The 21565-nt window shown below is 41.3% G+C and overlaps 1 protein-coding gene and 2 long non-coding RNA genes across 3 annotated transcripts in view; 2 read left to right on the top strand and 1 right to left on the bottom strand.

Annotated features, from left to right (window-relative positions):
* The first annotated feature begins 431 nt into the window (after window positions 1-431).
* On the top strand, window positions 432-8285 carry LOC127000732 (uncharacterized). Its single transcript, XR_007754462.1, has 3 exons — window positions 432-830; window positions 5348-5585; window positions 8140-8285. It is a non-coding gene; the product is annotated as an uncharacterized LOC127000732 (long non-coding RNA).
* LOC127000728 (general transcription factor IIF subunit 2-like) overlaps window positions 7715-21565 on the bottom strand; it is a 13869-nt gene continuing 18 nt past the window's right edge. The window contains exons 1-7 of the mRNA XM_050864759.1: window positions 21409-21565; window positions 16552-16619; window positions 16204-16340; window positions 15780-15869; window positions 14263-14387; window positions 13596-13739; window positions 7715-8290 (exon numbers count right to left, since the gene is read on the bottom strand). The exon at window positions 21409-21565 is cut by the window's right edge and continues 18 nt beyond it. Coding sequence (XP_050720716.1) covers window positions 8153-8290; window positions 13596-13739; window positions 14263-14387; window positions 15780-15869; window positions 16204-16340; window positions 16552-16619; window positions 21409-21477 — 771 coding nt within the window. The 5' untranslated portion in view covers window positions 21478-21565 and the 3' untranslated portion in view covers window positions 7715-8152. The remainder of the gene's footprint in view (window positions 8291-13595; window positions 13740-14262; window positions 14388-15779; window positions 15870-16203; window positions 16341-16551; window positions 16620-21408) is intronic.
* Window positions 8709-13287, top strand: LOC127000739 (uncharacterized). Its single transcript, XR_007754470.1, has 2 exons — window positions 8709-9953; window positions 13109-13287. It is a non-coding gene; the product is annotated as an uncharacterized LOC127000739 (long non-coding RNA).

The raw sequence follows: 21565 nt of genomic DNA, 5'->3' as shown, positions 1-21565 counted from the left end.
TTTTTTTCTTATCCTCAAAGCAATAAAATAATACATAACAATATCATCTCGTTCACACAAGAGTATCCACAATCATACAACAATAAAGATACACAAGAGCCGTCTTGTCACTAGAAAAGACTAGAATCCTTGGTCACCATTACGCTTTGTATCAAGTTAAAACAAATGAGTAGCGACACTCCGCTTCACGCCAGCTGACTCGAAGCGTTCAGTCGTCTATAACGTGTGTGTGTGTGTGTGTGTGTGTGTAGCCCGCTCAGCTGCTAGGTAAATATTCAGCGGTATATCCATGAATATAGTTTTAGGCGTCACTGAAAGTTAGCGTCATTAATACTGTTAGTTACGAGAGAGTGGAGCAGTATTTTTAAGTTCAGCTGCTGTGTAGAGGTGTGGAGGCGGCCAGGTGGGGTTGGGAGGACGGCTGTCATGGGAATTCAATTACAGGTGTACGATTTCTTTAGCATTGTAGAAGTTCATACTTTATACATAATGCTTTTTTGTTGTCTCTAGTATATAGTGTAGATAGTTTTACCCTTTTTTTGCTTCTAGATTTTACCAGGATAGCAGAAAGGTCCAGATTCATGTATCTCAACTTAGGTATTCCCCACCACCCACCTTTTACAAGTTCTTTAACACTAGAAATTCATATTGACAGTCAGAACCCTCTTGTTGCTTCTAGTATACGTATCTCCCTTAGTTTTACCCTTTCGTTGCTTCTAGAATGTCAGGAGAGCGATGAGGCCTAGACAATCTCGCAGCTTCCATATTTCAGACATCACCTCCAGCACAGGGCAGGTGTTGCGGTACACTGACAGGGTGAGGCTCAACAGGTAAATGCAGACGGTGGTAATTGTTTGATATGTTCATGTATTGTGTCTATTAAATGGTAGTTGCTGTGTTTTGCATATTGGGTCTAATATGAGGAATGTGTTGTTCATGACTAGCTGAAAGTGAATAGGAATAGGAAATAATTATAACAAATGGAGTGGATTTTCACAGAGTAACAGCTTGGTGAACACAATAATTCCGTCATTTGTAATCGAGCAGAATGGACGAGAGCGGATTACTTACTAATTAGGTTGTGTCAATGGTTTAAACGGTATATCAATAACTAATTTGCCTAGCTGTTCATTGGAAAAACTGTGTATGATCGACTCATTTGCTAAACTTACCCTGTAGTTTTAGCCAAGGGTAGGATACAAAATAACTATTAAGGTCAGATAGCTGGGTGCTATTCCATATAAGTATTAATGTTAAAGGATTCTTCGTGCTCATTATGGGTCCGTATCAAAATTTCTTGCCAATGGTGACTCCATAACGGGTAAATTTTCAATTTAGGACAGTATAATTTATCTTTTTTTTTTCTCTTCCCCTATGCCTAACAAACTTTGGGACCTGTGGAAATACAGGATTTTTAGGTGGAGGAAGTGAAATTGAATGACGTATGGGTCTCCTAAAATGTAGGGAATTTCCAAAGCACTAAGGAAATTTCTCAAATCCCTAAATTTATTGGAAATTTCCCCAAACTAGCGATCACATATATTTTAATCTAGCCTAATGGAAGGGACTTTGCTCCCCCTCAACCCCCCCCCCCCTTATTGTAGCAAAACCTAACTTTACATGAGCATATCTAATGGGGAGGGGCTTTGGCCCCCCTTGACCCCCCCCCCATTATTATAATTTAGCCAACCCAACCTTTTGTGTGCTCACCCATTCCACCTTGACTTTTGTATAAAAACTTTACTCATAGCTATTTTATCTTTGAATAGTATTACTTCCTCAATTCCATTCCTTCAAGAGTTAAGAGAATCTTAACCTTGGCGATGGAAGCCCCTCACTTACTTGCTAGCAAGCTAGCCACTGAATCAGCCAGCCAGCCTGCCCACCCACATGCTTCCAAACTAAACAGCTGCTGCTCAGTGTTCACAGATAGAAATCTCGGGCATAACTACTAAGTGCAGTAAGATATGTTTGCCTCCCAGGTCATATGCACAAAGGAAGTCCCTAAATAATCAGGGATCTGCAATCTTTTTCCCTCACAGGACCTGTAGTAGGGGTAGGATTGGTCTTGCAACTACCAGACCTCATCACTGAGTTCCACTATATCCACATTCAGCCTTCTAAGCTCATTTGATAGGAAAAGCAGTCTGATTCTCAGAAAGGCTCAGCATGTTCCAGGAGCCTGCACACAGAGACCCCTTTGAAGGTTAGCTCCTAGCCTGGTTCTGCAGGCAGGTGCCACTCTTGCACCATCCAATCGACCCAAAAAAACAAAAAAGGGGCTAAAGGGTCCTCTCCCCCTTCGAGATGAATTGTTCCCATAGTCTTTGCCTTGTACCCATCATAAGTGACAGGCTCACCTGATGCAGACATATCAAGTGAGCCTGCTATGTGGTCTAACACCCAAGTATAACTAAGTCGTGGTTACAGCTTAAGCCTTGACCACAACTTCACAAACAGAAAATTCATATATGCTTCCTTACTAATGAGACTTTATATACAACAAAGTGAGGCCAGTCTTTGTTGCTTTATAGCTTAAGATGCTGGCTATCATGTGTTTGAAGATATCCTAAACTTAACCTAACCTAACAAAACCCCAAACAGTTACGATAAGTCTGGATTCAGAAAATTCATATATATGCTTCCTTACTAATGAGACTTTATATACAACAAAGTGGGGCCAGTCTTTGTTGATTTATACCTTAAGGTGCAGGCTATCATGTGCTTGAAGATACCATAAACTTAACCTAACATAACCTAACAAAACCCCAAACAGTTACTATAGGTCTTGACTCAGAAAATTCATATATGCATTCTTACTAATGAGACTTTCTACACAACAAAGTGAGGTCATTCTTTGTTGATTTATACCATAAGTTGCTGGCTATCATGTATTTGAAGATACCCTAAACTTAACCTAACCCAACCTAACAAACCCCAAACAGTTACTATAGGTCTTGACTCAGAAAATTCATATATGCATCCTTACTAATGAGACTTTCTTTACAACAAAGTGAGGTCATTCTTTGTTGATTTATACCATAAGATGCTGGCTATCATGTATTTGAAGATACATACCCTAAACTTAACCTAACCCAACCTAACAAACCCCAAACAGTTACTATAGGTCTTGACTCAGAAAATTCATATACGTATACCTATGCATCCTTACTAATGAGACTTTATATACAACAAAGTGAGGTCATTCTTTGTTGATTTATACTTGAAGTTGCTAGCTATCATGTGTTTGAAGAAATCTTAAACTTAACCTAAGCTAACAAAACCCCAAACAGTTACTTTAGGTCTGGATTCAGAAAATTCATATATATGCTTCCTTACTAATGAGACTTAATATACAACAAAGTGGGGCCAGTCTTTGTTGATTTATACCATAAGGTGCTGGCTATCATGTGCTTGAAGATACCCTAAACTTAACCTAACAAAATCCCAAACAGTTACTATAGGTCTTGACTCAGAAAATTCATATATGCATCCTTACTAATGAGCCTTTCTATACAACAAAATGAGGTCATTTTTGTTGATTTATACCATAAATTGCTGGCTATCATGTATTTGAAGATACCCTAAACTTAACCTAACCCAACCTAACAAACCCCAAACGGTTACTATAGGTCTTGACTCAGAAAATTCATATATGCATCCTTACTAATGAGACTTTCTTTACAGCAAAGTGAGGTCATTCTTTGTTGATTTATACCATAAGATGCTGGCTATCATGTATTTGAAGATACCCTAAACTTAACCTAACCCAACTTAACAAACCCCAAACAGGTTTTGACTCAGAAAATTCATATACGTATATGCATCCTTACTAATGATATTTTATATACAACAAAGTGAGGTCATTATTTGTTGATTTATACCTGAAGTTGCTAGCTATCATGTGTTTGAAGATACCCTAAACTTAACCTAACTTAACTAAACCCCAGACAATTCCTATACGTCTTCACTTAGATAATTCATATATGCTTCCTTACTAATGAGACTTTCTATACAACAAAATGAGGTCATTCTTTGTTGATTAATGCCATAAGTTGCTGGCTATCATGTGTCTGAAGATACAGTAAACCTAACCTTACCTTAACTAACAAAACCCCGAACAGTTACTATAGGTCTTGACTCGTCTACCGGCTGCTAGCAGCCCCTGTCGAAACCCACTTTCCGGTGTGATGGGATGTCTATCCGGTATCATGAGACATCCCATCCTTAACTTCGCATCGCGGAACCCAAAATTTACTATTATAGAGTAACTAAGCGAAGCATCTAACTGTAAAAATGTACCAAGGAGGACCTAAAAAGCGATGCAAAGCAGAACAGGTTACAAGAAGAAGAGTGATTGTTGATATCCTACTAGTAGTTATATACATACATGCGTCATCATATGCTTTTATAATAAAATAAATAAACTTGGGTGGCACAGATCCCGACAAGCAGTTGACGAAAGACACGGTACTGTGTCGAAATTCATGTATGTATTCAGGATGGGATGTCTCACGCTACCCGGATGTCTCATGACACCACGCCGGATTGCTCGATCGTCTCTCAAATTCCAAGTATCTCACTTGTTAAAACATTTACAGTCGCTTTTATTCTCTATTTATATATAGTTTCCTCAAAACCTTCCATGCAACACACTAATTTTTATTTATATATTTATTTTACGTTTGGCCTATGGCGCCGGCAGGTTTTCTTGGTGGGGCAGGCGTGTTTATAGTGTTTGTAGTGACTACTGATATGTGCACCATCCCTTGTAAGCAGCTCTGGCAGCTCTTTGATCCACATAATAGATAAACAATTAGTGGATGGCTTCTCTTGTCTCTTAAAATGCCCAAATATTCCCTCGCCCTCCTGCCTATCCTGGCCTTGTCCGGCCTTTGTTCTGTCTCCTCTTCCTCGTGCTCCTCCTTGTTCTTAAAGGCACTTAGGCAGACTTTTGAAGCGCATGCAACACATGTTCTTTTTTTTTTTAGTTTTAAATTTCTGAGGGACGGACAATAACATTACCCTCCACTCCAGTCTGCGTATCCTTTGATCTTCGTTCCTCCTCAGCTAATATGCACTAATGTGTGTCGACTTGTCCATTTTTCTGCCACAATCATCCTTCCTGTTGACGTTGTGACCTCTTCTTTAGTTTGTCTTCCATATCGATAATTTTGTTACTCTGTTTGTGATCTAATCTTTTTTCACAAAGTGGCATGTGAAATGATAGTCCTGATCCCCCCCCCCCCCCCCCCCTTCTCTCTCTCTCAAAACCCTGATATCGATCCCTGTCAGCATCATCGTCATTACAACGCTATTTCTACAACATCTCGCTCGTTTCCCGCAGGGCCTAGAGATGGGTGAGCCAGACCTCCATGGACCTTTGCCAGTCTGCTTCCGCTCCTTCTCAGCTGAACGCCCAGATGAACGGAGGCTCCTCTGCGACACTTCCATCTGGTCCACGTCTCCCCACCCACTGGAGGCTGGTTGTGAGGCGCCGGAGATGGAGAGTCACGAGAGGATGGATCGTGTGGAGGCAGCCTTTCATGAATACTGGAGAGCCTGTATGCTGGACCAAAGACCAAGTAAGAGAGAGAGAGAGAGAGAGAGAGAGAGAGAGAGAGAATACTATCAGGGTTAGGCTTAGGGAAAGTAACAATCTCGTAACTAGAGTTTTCCTTCGATCGAATATCAATGAGGGAAGGGAAGGATACAAGGGACACGAGAGGAAGGTGTGTCGGGAAATTTGCTGTCATTTACTTTTTGCTAGAGAAGAATATATATGTTAATAGAGTGAGGTAGGGAAGAGCAACACAGAATTTCCGTTTCCAACAATTCAATTTTCGTGTCAATCGGTATTGTTTTGGATGACACAAGCAGAAAATGGGGACAACAAGAAAGTACATTCGTTAAAACATACACACATACATAAAACAAAATTAGGCATAGTTCACGCAGTCAGACCTGGAATAAGCTGTTTCATTGGTTCCCCTTACTCAGATTCTTGTTCCCTTCATGTTCCGTCTCTTCCAGGCCTGTCTAGCACCCAGTTTCTGGTTGTTCAGCTCCCCCAATGCATCCCCCCCCCCCCCCCCTGTGTCCCTCAAAGACAACAAACGATAAAGCAGTAGTCAGCTACTTAATGAATTCTCTCTTCTTCACAGACTTGACCTGTCTTGGCAATCATTACACATTGCCTCTCCGCTCCCCTCCCCTTGCAGTTTACCCTGTAACTCTTCCTCCTCCTCTCATCATGATTCCCTTCCTATTAAAAAGTTGTTTGAATGTGGAAACACACCAGTAAAATCTTTATCATTACCATTCCCACAATTTGTCACGACTTTTGATTCCCATGACTCACTGTTTTTAGGGTGCTGACCATAGCGCCGGTAGGCTTTTTTGAGGAGTCTCTTTGATGACCCCAGCCCGTTAGTGATGCAGGTGAATTTTATTAATAGTGGCTGCCATGATGTATGACTTGCTTGGCCCATACTACCCCCTTGACCGAAGTCGCTTAAGTTAGAGTTGATTAAAGACCTGGGCAGCATGTGGGTAGTCTTCTGCCATTCAGTGATGGTTGAAAATTGTCAGCATTCGAACCCCGAACCTAGGTCCTTGGGCTCACCACGCCTACTCGCTGCCAGCTTTGGCTGGAGGGATGGGGGGGTGGGGAGGAGCCTTCGCCTTTGCTGTCCTTCATCTTCCACCTTTGATTAGATAGTTAGTGTAGCTTGTCACAAACAGCCTCGTAAGGACCAGCAGGTCTGCTGTTGTTTGTTCTTCCTTTGTGACCACTTGGTCACCACCTCCCCTGTCAGTAAGTCCCTTACTTCTTGGTATCTATCTGTCTTTGTCTATCTGTATGTATCTTATCAATCTAAATGAGGAGCAGTTGTTTGGATATTGAGGTTTGTAGTTTCAGCTGAATTGTTGAAGGCTGCTCTAGTCTCTCTAGGTTTACTGTTTACAAATCATGTTTGGAGGTGGTTGTAGTTTTTGCAAAACCTTGCCAGATAGGACTAAACAACTTGTCTAATTAGTGGATTAAGGTGTTTTCTTTGCTTCTGCATCCATGAAGTGATTGTGACAATGAATCATTTTATCCATTGTTAGTCAGCAAAATACATAACCTCTACAATGGGGTGGTTATGGGGTGCAAGATTTTGTGCTTGTCTCGGCACCACATAGTGAGTCCAAGGCAAGAAAAGGACTTTGTTCATTCAGGGTTCATCATTATTATTGTTTTTTTCATTATTTTTATTATTATTGTGCATTGTATTGTAGATTTAGTTGTTCATATTGTTTTTATTACCGAGTTATACCTGCTTCCAGATACTGTTAATTTCCTTTACACATTTCCATATGCCTCATCTCATATCACCAACAGTCTCTTTCCTCAGTCATATTATGGAACAACTTTCCCCCCTCCCCTCCCTTATCTTTTCCCTCCAGCCCTGTGCACCCCAGCCTCTCCCTTCCTCCCTCACTCCACCTCCAACGGATCTCTGGCCTCCAGTCTGATCCCACAACCTGGACACAAACATTGCTGACTCTCTCTCTCTCTCTCTCAAACATAGCTACCATTTTGTGGAAAACAAAAACTTAGTTGTAGGTCTGTTTTTAGGGAAAAGGTTTACAATATACTTGTGTATGTGTGTGTGTAATCTTATCCATATCTTTAATTCAACATATATTTATGTAAAATGAAAAGACATTCAAAAGATTATATTTTATTGAGTGATGTAACCTTAAGTATTAATCAAACCAGGATGACTATTTCAAACTGTTACAAATCCCATTCTGAACTTTTAAAGTATATAAATATCTTGTCAATGCATTTGCTAAAGAAAAAAAAAAAAAAGATATCACTACAAGCAACTTGATAAAATATAAGTAATACAAATGGTCTTTAGTTCCCATTTCATGAAAATAATTGTGTCGTCATGGCAATACATCATTTTAAAAGTATAGTCGGGCAAGTAGTTTAATTTAGTATAATATTACTGATTTGCAAGTCATTCCTAGTCGCAGATGCAGCTTATTGTCAATGGACAATGGCATTTCACCCCAAATCTTACTCCTAATGACCTGTCAACATACACCAATAAACCGTACAACCTAACATTATGCTTCACCTAGAGAGTGGGCTGTGTTAGTCACTCCCAGGGTCATCAGCAGCTGTCTCCTCCACCTTGTAGTGGCGGTACTCCGGCTTCAGCTCCCACATATTGCGGTGAGGGTTCTTAACATTGTAGTCACACACCTCCTTCAGGATCTCCTTCAGGTATGTCTGGGAGGGTAAGATACGCATTAGTGACTGGCTTGCTTATGATTCATATACAGTAAAACCTTTATAACTCGGCATGTTAGGGGCTCCAGGTTTGCCGAGTTATTCAATATTCCGAGTTATGCAAATCCCTCCTTCCCCTTCCATCCATTTGCATATAGTCAAAATTTTGAAAACACTGCACTACACAGCAGCAGTGAAAGCTTAAACTAACACATACAAAAGAAGGGGCTGCTGTAGTCATGTAGTCCAAGCACACACACACACACACACACACATTATATATATATATATATATATATATATATATATATATATATATATATATATATATCTATATATATATATATATATATATTATATATATATATATATATATATATATATATATATATATATATATATATATATATATGGAATGAGTTAAATGAATGTGTGGAAAGAATGGAAAGGAATGTCAATGTAGTGGTGATGGGGGATGTGAATGCTAGAGTTGGTGAGGAGCCAGTGGATGGAGTAATTGGGAACTATGGTGTACCTGGCAGAAATGAAAATGGAGAGAAAATGCTGGAAGTGTGCATGGAGAGGGAATTGGCAGTGATGAATACATGGTTTAAGAAGAAGGACATGCATAAGTATACATGGGTCTGAGTAGATGGAGGCAGAGTGGTAGATAGAGCGCTGATGGATTACATGGTTGTAAGCAAGAAGATGAGTGGAAGGGTGTTAGATGTAAATGTGTTGAGGGGAAAGAATGGTGGAATGTCTGACCATTATATGGTGGAAGGAAAGCTGAGAGTGGGTGAGAGATGGAGAAGACGAAAAGTGCAAGAAGGTAGAGAAGTGTTGAAAGTGAGTAAACTAATGAGAAAGAGAAAGAAAGAGAGTATCAGGAGAAAGTCAGGTTGATGTGGAATACAGTAAGTGAGAAAGAGGAGGATGGGGTGGAAGAAGAGTGGCTGATATTTAGGGAAGGAGTTTTAAAGTGCGCAAAAGAGGTGTGTGGGATGAGGCGTATGGGGGAAGCAGGAGGAAAGGGAGTGAGTGGTGGGATGAGGAGATGAGAATGGCAGTGGGGGAGAAGAGAGAGCATATGAAGAATGGCTGCAAAGAGGAAGCTGAGGCATATGAGAGGTATAAAAGGAAGAGAGTGGAAGTGAAATGCAGTGAGAAGTGCGAAAAGGAGAGCGGATGAGCGGTGGGGCAGAAGTTTATCTGAGGATTTTGAAAGGAATAAGATGATGTTTTGGAAGGAGGTGAAAAAGGTGCGAGGGGGCAAATCTGGTAGAGGAAAAAGTGAAAGGAGCAGATGGGAGGCTGCTGGTAGATGAGAGTGAGGTGAGAAGAAGATGGGCTGAATATTTTAAAGAATTGTTGAATGTGGAAGATGAGAGAGAGGCAGTGATAGTGGCTGTGGGGGATGCTAGGAGAGTAACTGTGATGGGTGAGGAGAATGAAAGGAGCATCACAAGAGAGGAGGTGCAAGTGGCGTTGGGGAAAATGAAAGCGGGAAAAGCCCCAGGGTTGGAAGGGTGTCATGGAGAATGTCTGAAAAAAGGTGGAATCAGGATTGTGGAGTGGTTGGTGAGGCTGTTCAACATGTGTTTCAGAGAGGAGGCCGTCCCCTTGGAGTGGAAGAGTGCATGTGTAGTGCCACTGTATAAAGGTAGAGGTGATAAGTAAGAGTGTGGTAGTTTTAGGGGTATCAGTTTGTTGAGCGTGGTTGGCAAGGTGTATAGGAGAGTATTGACAGAGTGTATGGTTGGTGAGGAGCAGTGTGGGTTTAGAAGCGGCAGAGGGTGCATGGATCAGGTGTTTGCAGTAAGGCAGGTGTGTGAGAAGTATTTAGGTAAAGGTAAGGAGGTGCTCTTGGCCTTTATGGATCTGGAGAAAGCTTATGATAGAGTTGATAGGGAGGCATTATGGAGTGTAATTCGGATGTATGGAATAGGAGGTAGGTTATTGGCTGCAGTGAAAAGCTTTTATAGGAATAGTAGGGCATGTGTGAGAGTTGGTAAAGGTGAGAGTGATTGGTTCGAGGTGAATGTACGTGGGGTTGCGGCAAGGTTGTGTGATGTCACCGTGGCTGTTTAACATGTATATGGATGGAGTAGTGAGGGAAATGAATGCAGGAGTGCAAGGTGAGGGCTTGGCATTGGTGAGTGAAAATGAAAGGGAGTGGAAGATAAGCCAGTTTTTATTTGCGGATAACGCTGCCCTTGTGGCGGAGTGGGAGGAGGGCCTACAAAAGCTGGTGAGAGTTTGGCAGAGTATGTGAAAGAAGAAAGTTGAGAGTGAATGTGGGAAAAAGCAAGTTTATGAGATGTGTAAGGGATGCTGATGGTGGCAGAATGAATGTGAGGCTGAACGGGGAGCTGCTGGAGGAAGTTGAGAGCTACAAGTATCTGGGGTTGCATGTAACAGTAAATGGGAGAGTGGATGTGGAGGTTGGAAACAGAGTGAAAGAAGCAGGTAAATGTATGGGTGGAATGAAGTGTATTGAGAAACAGAGCATTAGGGATGAATGCAAAGAGAAGGCTGTATGAGGGAGTATTTGTGCCCACAGCACTGTATGGGGCCGAAACGTGGAATATGAGACAGGATGAGAGGAAGAGGTTGGATGTGTTTGAAATGAGGTGCCTAAGGAGTATGGTAGGTGTAAAGAGAATGGACAGAGTGCGAAATGAGGATGTGAGGCTGAGAATGGAAGTGGTGAGAAAGCTGTCTGAAAGGGTGGATCAGAGAGTGCTGAGTTGGTATGGACATATGGTAAAAATGGGTGAGGAACGTCTGACGAAAAGGGTGTGGAAGGCTGAAGTGAGTGGGGTGAGAGCGAGAGGAAGGCCTAGAAGAGGTTGGATGGAGGGAGTGAAAAGACCGCTGGGTGTGTGAGGTCTGTCAGCAGAGCAAGGAAGGGAGAGTGCAAGAGATAGGTGCGAATGGAAAGCAATTGTAGATGGGTAAATGGTGATGCAGGAACAGGGGGTTGCCTTACACTTGAGCCTGTGCAGGTGGGGAAAGTGTGAGTGGGGTACAGTGGATGAAGCGGTGGGGGTAAACCAGTTTTCGCTGTCGGGCCTCACTGTGGAAGGTTCCCGGTAACTGTGTTATATGTGGCCCATGTGTGGTACAGGAACAGTGAGTACTCTAAAGCCCCTCGGGACTAAGTTGGTATGAATGGTTGTGTGGGTGTGTGAGTGAAAGAGCATCTGCCAAGAGTGGGCCACCCCCCTTCTTTCATTCCCAAACTTTTCACACATTGGCATTAATCCCACCAAATCACTTTTATCTTTCAGTCTTGCCTTTATTTCCTTTATTGTTCACTTGGGGCATATACACCCAACCACACATACTTCATGATACCTGTTTTACCATCATTAAAACTGTCCTAGATCCACATTGAGGTGGTTAGGACACGTAATGAGAATGGGGGAGAAAATGAAAGTGACTTAAAAAATTTGGTCAGTGTTTTTGATAGTGTCTGAAAGGAGAAATCTGAAAGTAAATGTCAACAAAAGTAAAGTGATGGTTTGTGAGCTAAGTAGAAGTGAGGTTGTAGATTTTGTGTGCCCATATAGAGTGGAAATTGAATGTGAAAAAGAATGCAAAATAATTTTGATTGGTGAAGAAATGGAGGAGGTCAATGAGTTTAAGTACCTTGGATCAGTTATGTGTAAGCATGGTGGTACGGAGGGACAGATAAGAGAAAGGGCATTGCAAGGAAGAAGGGTGGTAGGGTCTTTGGGACGAATCATGAATGGCAGAAGTGTGAGCATGGAGGTAAAGAGGGGTTTGAGAAATGCAATAATAGTACCAACCCTCACATATTAAAGTGAAATGTGGGCCTGGAATGAAAGTCTAGAGTGCAGGCAGTGGAAATGAGTTATTTGAGGAGTGCTTGTGGTGTGAATAGAATGGATGGAATGAGCAATGAAAATGTGTAAAAGTGTTTTGGAATGTGTCACGGGGGTGAAGGGAAGAAGTGTGGAGTGGTGGAAGAAGTGAAGCGACAGACATTAAAGTGGTTTGGCCACATGGAGCGAATGGAGGAGAGTAAGATGACCAGAAGGGTGTATGTGAGTGAGATAGAGGGAGGGAATGCTAGAGGACGACCTCCAGTGAAATGGAGAGATAGGGTGCAGGAGTATGTCAGGGAGAGGGGGGAAAGATCTTTGAGAAACCTTGAGCAGGCAAGGAGGGAGTGTCTGGATAGAGAAAGTTGGAAACTCTTCTGCCGTGGCAATCCCCTGGTGGGAGCTCCTAGGAGCAGGCATCGATGAAATGATGATGAATTCATGAAGAGAGTGTTTGAGGGAAGGATTAAGGGAGGGGGTGTCAGGGGAAGATCACCTGTGAAGTGGATCAATAGGGTGAGTGAGTATTGGAGTGAGAGAGTTGGAAGTGGGAGGATTGAGTGTGCTGAGAGGAAGTGCCAGAACAGGGAGAGATAGAACACTTCTGCCTCGGCCACCCCCTGGAGGGAAGTTCCCGTGAGGGTGTAAGGCGTCTGAGATAGATAGATAGATCCACACCATCCATACCCATCCACTCCTGGGGTAGACTAATATTGCACACCTTTCCTTCACACTTCCTTTTCAATTCTTGCCCATGCCACTCGTCCAAGCCCTCCCACAGCCTACTTCATCAGCACTACCATACTTCATTGCACTGCACCTTTTTAGATGTTTCACTAAAACCTAAAATGTCTACCTTTCCTCTTGAATGATCCTGTAATATATTTCATCTTCCATTCTTCATTCATTTAATTCATATTCACACATGCAGCCCTAAGATGTTCCTCCCTCCTTTTCCCCTTCCCAGGGAAAAGCTGAGAACCCCCTCTGCTTGGAGCCCACTGACCTGAAGGCCACTGGCAGATGGCACAGTGGTCATTCCTGGATGGACACAGGCATTGAATCCTCAAGAAAGTACAGGCACTACTACCAAAATCCATAGTAATAAAATGTATTATACATAATAAAAAGACCAAAGTACCCCAATATCCGCCCTTTTCTTTAGTTCCACAACTAGTTTGATTTTTCCGTCAATTCTTCTAGGAGTTACAAATTTGTATGCCTCAGATTTTTAGTTTCTGTATAAAGCACTAAATATTATAAAAAATAAAAAAAATGTTTTAATGCTTTGTAGGAAACCATCAAACTTGGGGAGGTGTTTGGTTTGGGTATTTACAATGCCATTGTGCTGGACTGAAACTGGCTCTTAATACTTATCATAATAATTACAACTGTGAAAACAATCACAATCCCAAGTGTAACTGTATGAATACAACAACAGTAAATATACATACGATTGGCTGTCTGGTCAGCTTCTGCAGATCTTTGATGTTGTAATACTGATGGTTTTCAAAGGCAGCAAATAACATTTCCATCACCTTATCCTTATCATCTCGAGCTTTCTTGCCCTCTGCCTTTCTCCTCTCATCCATCTCAATCTGTCAAAATAGAATAGTCTGAAATCCACTTTCAGCATCAGGCTGTGACAGTTACCTAAGCTTACAGAATGAAGAGATGGTTATAATCAAATGAGGGAAAGAAGCAAGACATTATGAGTTGACCATGAAACAATTACAATGTGATTATAAGTTATGATGACAATAACTGGGTAAAATTAATATTTTGAAAACCTGATAAATAAAAATGCTACACATAGAGCAGATGTACATCAGTCCAGTTTCCACAAGGAGTGTTCTAGCCTTCCTAGCTGACTCTGATCATTCACTCTTGGCCATTTCGGTAAAACTTTTGCTGTTGCCTTAGACATCTTGAAAGCTTTTTGAGTGTGGCACAAATCTTTTCTTCCTAAACTACCCTCCTACAGATTCTATCCCTCTTTGAACTTTTATCTCTAATTTCCCTTTTGGCTGATCTATCCCTGGGAGATATCTAAGTATAAAGCAATTAAGACTTACATGTGGTGCAACACACTAACAATATGTACATGCTACCAAGACTTACGTGAACTTTGTGTCTGGCAATGGGTCTGTATGAATGGACTGGCCTGGAGATGAACTCTGCTTTCCGGTGGGGCTGTGAGGCTATCAAGGCTGCTGCTTTCTTCTGGTTGTAGTAGAAGCTGTCCACTGAAAAATTAAAATAATTTTTTAAGTATTTAAATTAAACAGTATTATGAAGAACTGAATGGGGATACAAAAGAAGATTTGTGACAGAATGGGGTAATGATGGATAATGTTTGATGTACACACACTCAAAAAAGTATCATTACAGTGGGGTCCGACGTGTTTCACACTGAGCAACCTGGTAATCTCGGCAAGGTTGGTAAAACTGCGATCAGCCCCACCACCTCAGCTCTGTTGGTGGAAGCAGGACAGGACCCCCGTAAGGGAGGGTTAGAGAGGAAGGGAGACACTGAGATACCAGATATCACCATAACAGTAACGGAGTGATTTGAGTGCCGCTTGTTCAAGCTTTACATTCACAAATTATGAAACAATGTTCATATGATATATGTGGCAGCGGTGGGCAGAATGTCAAAGACAAAAACGTCAACCATCAATGCATGTCAGATATAGTTCAGTTCATAATGTGCCATCCTGGAACTAGTGCTTCTACTGAACGTGTCTTTTCTCTCATGAACAAGCTGTGGGCATCTTAAAAAAAAAAAAAAAAAAAAAAAAAAAAAAAAAAAAAAAATCAAATTGCAATGCTAAAAGCATTGCTAGTAAGAAAGATGAAGTCTAACAATAACGCAAGGTGTTTATCATATTGTGTCCTAAATGGACGAAATTTTAACTATTCACTTGTGTGTGAGTGTTAAAGCATAATTTCACCCAAGCACGACAATATTATAGTGCTACATACAACACAGATCATCACTTTGAGTAAGACTCCACCTGTGTGTTTCATGAAGTGTTACTGTGCCAGGTGAAATTCTACTGCTTCATCTACGAGTCCCGCTCACTTGATTCAGGCAAGTGAAGTCACACCCAACACACGCAGTGATACCAACATGAGTAGCCTGTTATCAATGGCTTCATTTTCGGTGTCATTTTGTATCGTGCTGAATGTGTAACGATATTTATTTGAGTGTGTGTACAGGTGACTATTTTCTATACCTGCAAACTTTGATTTTACTTCTTAATAAGTTGATAGATAGGGGGCTGGTTGGGTTCATACGAGAGGGAGGAACAAAAGTCACCCAAGCCAAACATAACATAACTCCTTGATATGGGATAATTTAATCACAGGATACTGAAATAATATAAAAAACTTACAAAATACTACTGTTGCTTAAATAAAACTTATGTAACTCATAACACCAAATATGATTTGTTGAAACCAAACCATAACAATGTACGAAATAACAGAATGGAATAACAAACAATGAGAAATAATCAAAATGGACATGCAGTTTATTTATTTATTTATTTTTTTAGAGAGAGAGAGAGAGAGAGAGAGAGAGAGAGAGAGAGAGAGAGAGAGAGCATGCAGACCTAGGGGCCTGGGACACATACCTACTGGCTGACATTCAAACTTCTGAATGACCTGTCCTTCCATGTACAACTTTTCCTGCTCAGGAACAACAGGATCTGAGCTTCCACTTGCTGAAAGAAAATTTAAATCTGAGTGCTTTGAAGCCTTCTAAGTTATTTTCAACAAGGAAATTGGCCTGATGACACAACGTCGCAGTTCCTAATTGGCCACACTATAGTGTGTAGGACAAGACTTACAATCCCTGTTAGGTGTAATCAACGCTTTTATATTTTAAAATACCCTTACAAATTAAGGACATATAACTTAATGCTAGGCAAATGGGACATCAGTGTTTTGCCAGTGTACCAGTGTACTTCTGAGTTGAAGCTGTTCTACGGAAGAGTTGGTAAAATGTATCATGGAATAAGCTATACAATCCTCACAAAGCAAGTTTATAAAACGTACGAACTGTGCAAGAGAAAACTCCGAGCGTCATTTCCTTGACACTATGTAGCTTCAGTTTGTGCTCCCGTGCGACCTTGTTGTCCTTCAGGATCTGCTCTCCTGAGGAAAATGTCACAGATGGCAACTTTCCTGGAATTCTGGAGAGAAGATAATGTTACTTAATGATGAATGCCCCTCCAACCCTACAGATCTCTTCTCTTTTTTCTTACACCACCTAATCAAATATTTAATGGCCAAAATATGCAAGCCATTAACACTGTCCACACCTATAGTATGTTCCATACCATAGGAAAAAACAGACTTGGATTCATAGGAGCAAGAGAATCAAGATTAGCTGTTTGTACTTACTTATGGATTCTAAGTTTGCCAACGTCTCCTGGACACTCAACCCATTTGTCTCTCATGTACTTTGGGATCTGCGGAAATAGAAACTTTGGAGCACTTCCTAATGTACTGCAGAAAAAATGAAACATCAGAAACTAGTACAAAATGAAAAAAAATAGTAAGACCTGTGGAAAGTAAGGAAAAAATTAACTAAAGCACTAGCATTTTACAATTTGGAACTATAGTCAGGTGGAAGGCCTTACAAAACCCTATCCCAACACATCTGCATTTGACATCTGGGATGCTGTTAGTCAGCCATAGTTTTGGTTAAGGTATGGCTGCAGCCATTAATTCTCATCTGTACTTGTGCCAAAAAGCTACTGATTTTGGCATGTAAACAATGCTGGGTGCTACACTGAGCTCAACACAGGTAGAACATTTGTTCTGTTTAAGACTTACTAACAGCTTTTGCATTAGACCTGGCTACCAATGGTTAAGCCATCCATGCACCAATAGACATAAAATCGGTGCAGTACTCGACTCCTGTGCAGATGAGGCGACAAGTCGCTGTGGCTAAGTCTGAATGCCTAAGGCTGCCCACACATGGGACACTTTCAATGGTCTGTGGCTGTCACTATGAGCTTGTCCCTGCACACAAGGCATTTTTTTGTGGTGGCCACAGATGAATTTCTCAACAGTGTCACAATGGAGTGCATGTGTCTGCACTGCTACTATAGAGCAAAAACAGAAATGCAGAAGAAAGTACTGAGTGCACCTCTTAATTAGCCAAAAATTCCTTTGGGAAAAATTATACACATCATTTGAAGACCAGTCTTACCTTGCTATTTTTTAGCTACTTCAGGATGACTGAAGAAGCACTTAATAGTCAGATTACGTACTATAATTGGAACTATAATATCACGTCAGAACACAAACATGAGGAAATGTGCACATACAGAAGAAAGGCTAGCACCAACTTTAAGGTCGTAACTAAAATTTCACAATCTACCATCTCTCTTGAGGCAATTATGACAGAAGCAGTACATCTAATACCTCTTCCACTTAGTTACCAAATGGGAAGAAGTGTGTGTCTCAGCCACAACAAGTGTCTCGTGTGCCTGCCCTGATTTGGAATAAAAAAAAATTCGCCATTCACTAGTGGTGAACCACTGTGATGTGGCTGAGGGAATGGACCCAGTAGCCACTCTTTTGGTGGTGTTCACAAATAGTGGCTTGCATGTGGTCTTCCATACAAATGTGTGTGTTCCATTTCTGACCATTTTTAGTCGCAGCTACAAGCCACTGAAAAAGTGGTTTGTGTGTGGTGCCCTAAGTGGGAATACTTTGAGACTTATTATCACCCATAATGCAAACCTCTGTTTCACCTATGTAGTGTGCACTGCTGCTAAGTAATGGCAGCATGAAAAAATATATAGTAAAACAATAAAAAAGAAAAGTTAGCATTAATAAAGTACTTTTAAATTGAATATTTATTGGTACACTCATTGACACTATTAACACCTTTGTTAACGAGTGGTAGTTATTGGATGGTTTGGTCATCCTCTAACTTAAATCGGCCTATTTTATCCCTGGGTTTTGTCTTGTATAGCTGGATGAAACCCTTTCTGTCTTCTTTTGCTTGCCTTACTATTCTATTCTTGTACATAATTTTTGTTTCCAAGCTAATTGACAGCATTTAAGATAATCTTTCCATCCTTTCATAATTTACTAGTTTAACTGAATTTTATGTTTGTCATCCATCTTGGGTCTGCATTTGTTAATCTCACTAACCTAAATGGAATATAAAAGCCAAAGCAAGCGGCATCTCCAAACGCTGAGCCTCCACTCCACGGTAATGCTAGGGTGCATACTGGCTGGCGACAGACCCTGAAATAAATAAACTAGACAGAAGTATCCAAAATTGTTCAGACAGTTCTGTTTATTCAGTGACCTGAACAGCTCAGCTGATAGAATGCCCAGGGTGCAGGATGAGCCAAGCTCAGTTCAGGTAACCCTCATTACTTGAGTGTTTGCTATTCGTAATTTTGTTATTTCAACATTTCAAAATATGTAGTTAACCTTTTTTGTTGTTTAGACATACAATACCTGCCATATCAACATTTTTTCCAAATACTGTGCCAAATACTAATAATCAAACTGCACACCAGATGTTGACTCAGAACATTTGACTCAGGTGGTACAGAGCACAAGTTTATGTGTATGAAAGAATTATTAGTTAAGCTTTGTTTGAGGTCCCTCTTAAATATTTGACTGAAAGAGGTAATTTTCTGATTTTGAGAGCAGAAATTGAATCAGCACACCTCTGAACCCCTAAGATATGTCTTATACTGAGAGAAATGCTGCAAGTAAAAATCTCAATCAATCAATCGGGGCATACACTGGGGGGCATGTCGCCTCGCCCACCCTACGACGCCAAGCCCTGAGGTCCCCCCGGGCGAGTCTCCATGCAGGCCCCCTTCTCATCCTAAGTACCTCCTGGAAAGATCTATTGACTTGCTCAAGCCACGAACTCTGTGCGTATCCCCTTGGCCCCCTCCACTCAGGATTGTCACTTATAGAAACAACCTGATGATAAGGATCAGCTTCTGTAGGCATACCACATGCCTGTATAGCTGGAGTTGGCACTTACGGACTATGTGGGTAATATGTCAAATCAATCTCATGGAGTTGTCACTGATTTGACACTAAGTCACTCCAGCAATATCCCATGACCCTCCGTAGACACTTATAACCAAAGGCATCAATCCGCACCTCTAAGTCACTATTTAGTGTCCATGCCTCACAGCCATCGAATAAGACATAGAGCACAAGCGACTTTTAAGATCTGGTTCTTTGTCCTTCTACACAGGTATACGCTATATATTCATGCTAAGCGAGTCCATAACATTGTGGCCAAACTTATCCACCACAAGACTTCCTGGTAAGACCCACCATTGTCTGAAATAAGCAACCAAAGTATGTAAAACTTTCCAAGATCTCGATGTCCTTGCCACATGCATGAACAGACTGCACTTCATCTGCTAACTTGTAGTGTATGGTGAGTATCTCCGAATTGCCTCTCCAGTCACTTGCCATTTTCACTCTTACTTCCAGCCTGTGGCTGTCTTCTCAGCCCCTTGCTTCAAGTCAGTAGGTTATACTACAAATTTTAGCAGCAATAGGTTACTTTTCAGTTGCAATGTTACTATTTTAGTGGCATTAGGTTACTAATTATTATTAATGAATTGTTTATGTGGGATTATGTTAGTTAAAGAAAATGCAGTCACTGCATGTGAGTTCTGTAGTGGCCTGCCTTCAAGATCTTGAATTAAGTGTAATACTGGATATTCGCCTTACTCTATTATCTATAAAAAAAGGTGTCCGACAGTCTGATGTCTTTTGATCCATTTTATACTCTTAAAACTAAGAAAAGTGACTCATCGAAAACTTGAGGTACCTTTAACTACTCAATAATTCTCTCAGAGATTAGCAATTAACGACAGAAATGGCTGCAAAGATGAATAGCATGTCATAACTTATCAGAAAAAAATAAAATAAAAATGAACCAGTAGATAGATTTTTTTTTTTTTTTTAAGTCGTTGCCTGTTGTGCCGGTAGGCATCTTCCTGGTGGGGCCTGATTGTCGGCCCAAGGCTTCTTCCAGGTGGGGCCTGATGGTCGGCCCAGCCCGTTCTGGCGCAGGCAAGTGTTTATAGTGGTGCCATCTTGCATTGGCTCATGCTGCCCCCCGGAACTCGTTCTTGATTCGCTTGGATGGCTTCCTCTAGAGTCCGGGTTTATGGGTGGTCTTCAGGACAGCATGTGGGTAGTTTTAAGCCACTCGGCGGTGACTGAAAAATCCGAGTGGTAGCGTGGGGATTCGAACCCACGTCGTCCATCATGCGGTGAATGTGGACCCAGTACGCTACCAGTTATTGTCAGGTAAGTGTTGGGTGAATTTTTCCTACGATCACCGTGATATTGGCTGTGAGGCAAGACAGTATATATGAGGGAAAAAAGAACACAGCAGTAGAAGAGAATTAAAAAGAACAAGTGTAATAGCACAAAACGAGGAAAAGGACAGAAAAGGGAAATGCAAAAAGACCAAAGTAGTAGTAGGCCAAAGTGAAGAGACAAAACAAAGGAAAAGAAAGAAAGTGGTAGCAAGCAAAGTGAACAGAAGAAAAACAACAGAGCTCAGTGCAGGGGTGAAGAAGTATATAAGTGTGAAGAAGAAAGACCAAGGGGGACCTAAAAGGAAGCGATACAAAGCAGAACAGCCCAAAAGAAGGAGAAAAGAAGAAAAAAAGAACAGAAGTAGAGAAAGAAAAAAAAAGAAGAAAAGAAGAAGGAAGAAAGAAAAGACGAAAAGGTGTGTGGTGGCTGCCCTCAGTGTGCCTGCTGGTAAGAAGAAAAGATGAAAGAAGGAAAAAAAAAGAAAAGGAAGAAGAAAAGAAGTAAAGGTGTGTGTTGGCTGCCCTCGGTGTGCCTACTGGTAAGAAGAGAAGAAAGAAGAAAGAAAAGGAGAAAGAAAGAAGAAGAAAGAAAGAAGAAAAAAAAAGTAAAGCTGTGTGTTGGCTGCCCTCAGTGTGCCTACTGGTAAGAAGAAAAGAAGAAAGAAGAATGAAAAGGAGAAAGGAAGAAGAAAAGAAAGAGGAATGAAAAGAAGAAAGGAAGAAGAAAAGAAGAAAGAGGAATGAAAAGGAGAAAGAAGCAAGGAAGAAAGAAGAATGAAAAGGAGAAAGAAGAATGAAAGGGAGAGAGGAAGAAGAAAAGAAGAAGGAAGAATAAAGAAAAGATGTAAAGGTGTGTGTTGGCTGCCCTCGGTGTGCCTGCTGGTGCCCGGGGAGGGACACACACTCATGGCCCCCAGACGCTCACCTTCACCAACCACAACCCGCGGCTGCAGTTGGTCATGTCCAGGTCCTTCTCGGTGTGCAGCTGGCTCATCGCGGCGGCCAAGGCGAGGAAGGCGAGGAGGGACAGACAGGCTCACCAGCTGACTCCTCAACAACAGTAACAGCGGCCCTCTTCCTCC

This window comes from Eriocheir sinensis, chromosome 2, assembly GCF_024679095.1.
Source record: "Eriocheir sinensis breed Jianghai 21 chromosome 2, ASM2467909v1, whole genome shotgun sequence".
Classification (NCBI taxonomy): Eukaryota; Metazoa; Arthropoda; class Malacostraca; order Decapoda; family Varunidae; genus Eriocheir; species Eriocheir sinensis.
This window is presented reverse-complemented; position numbering and strand designations above follow the sequence as displayed.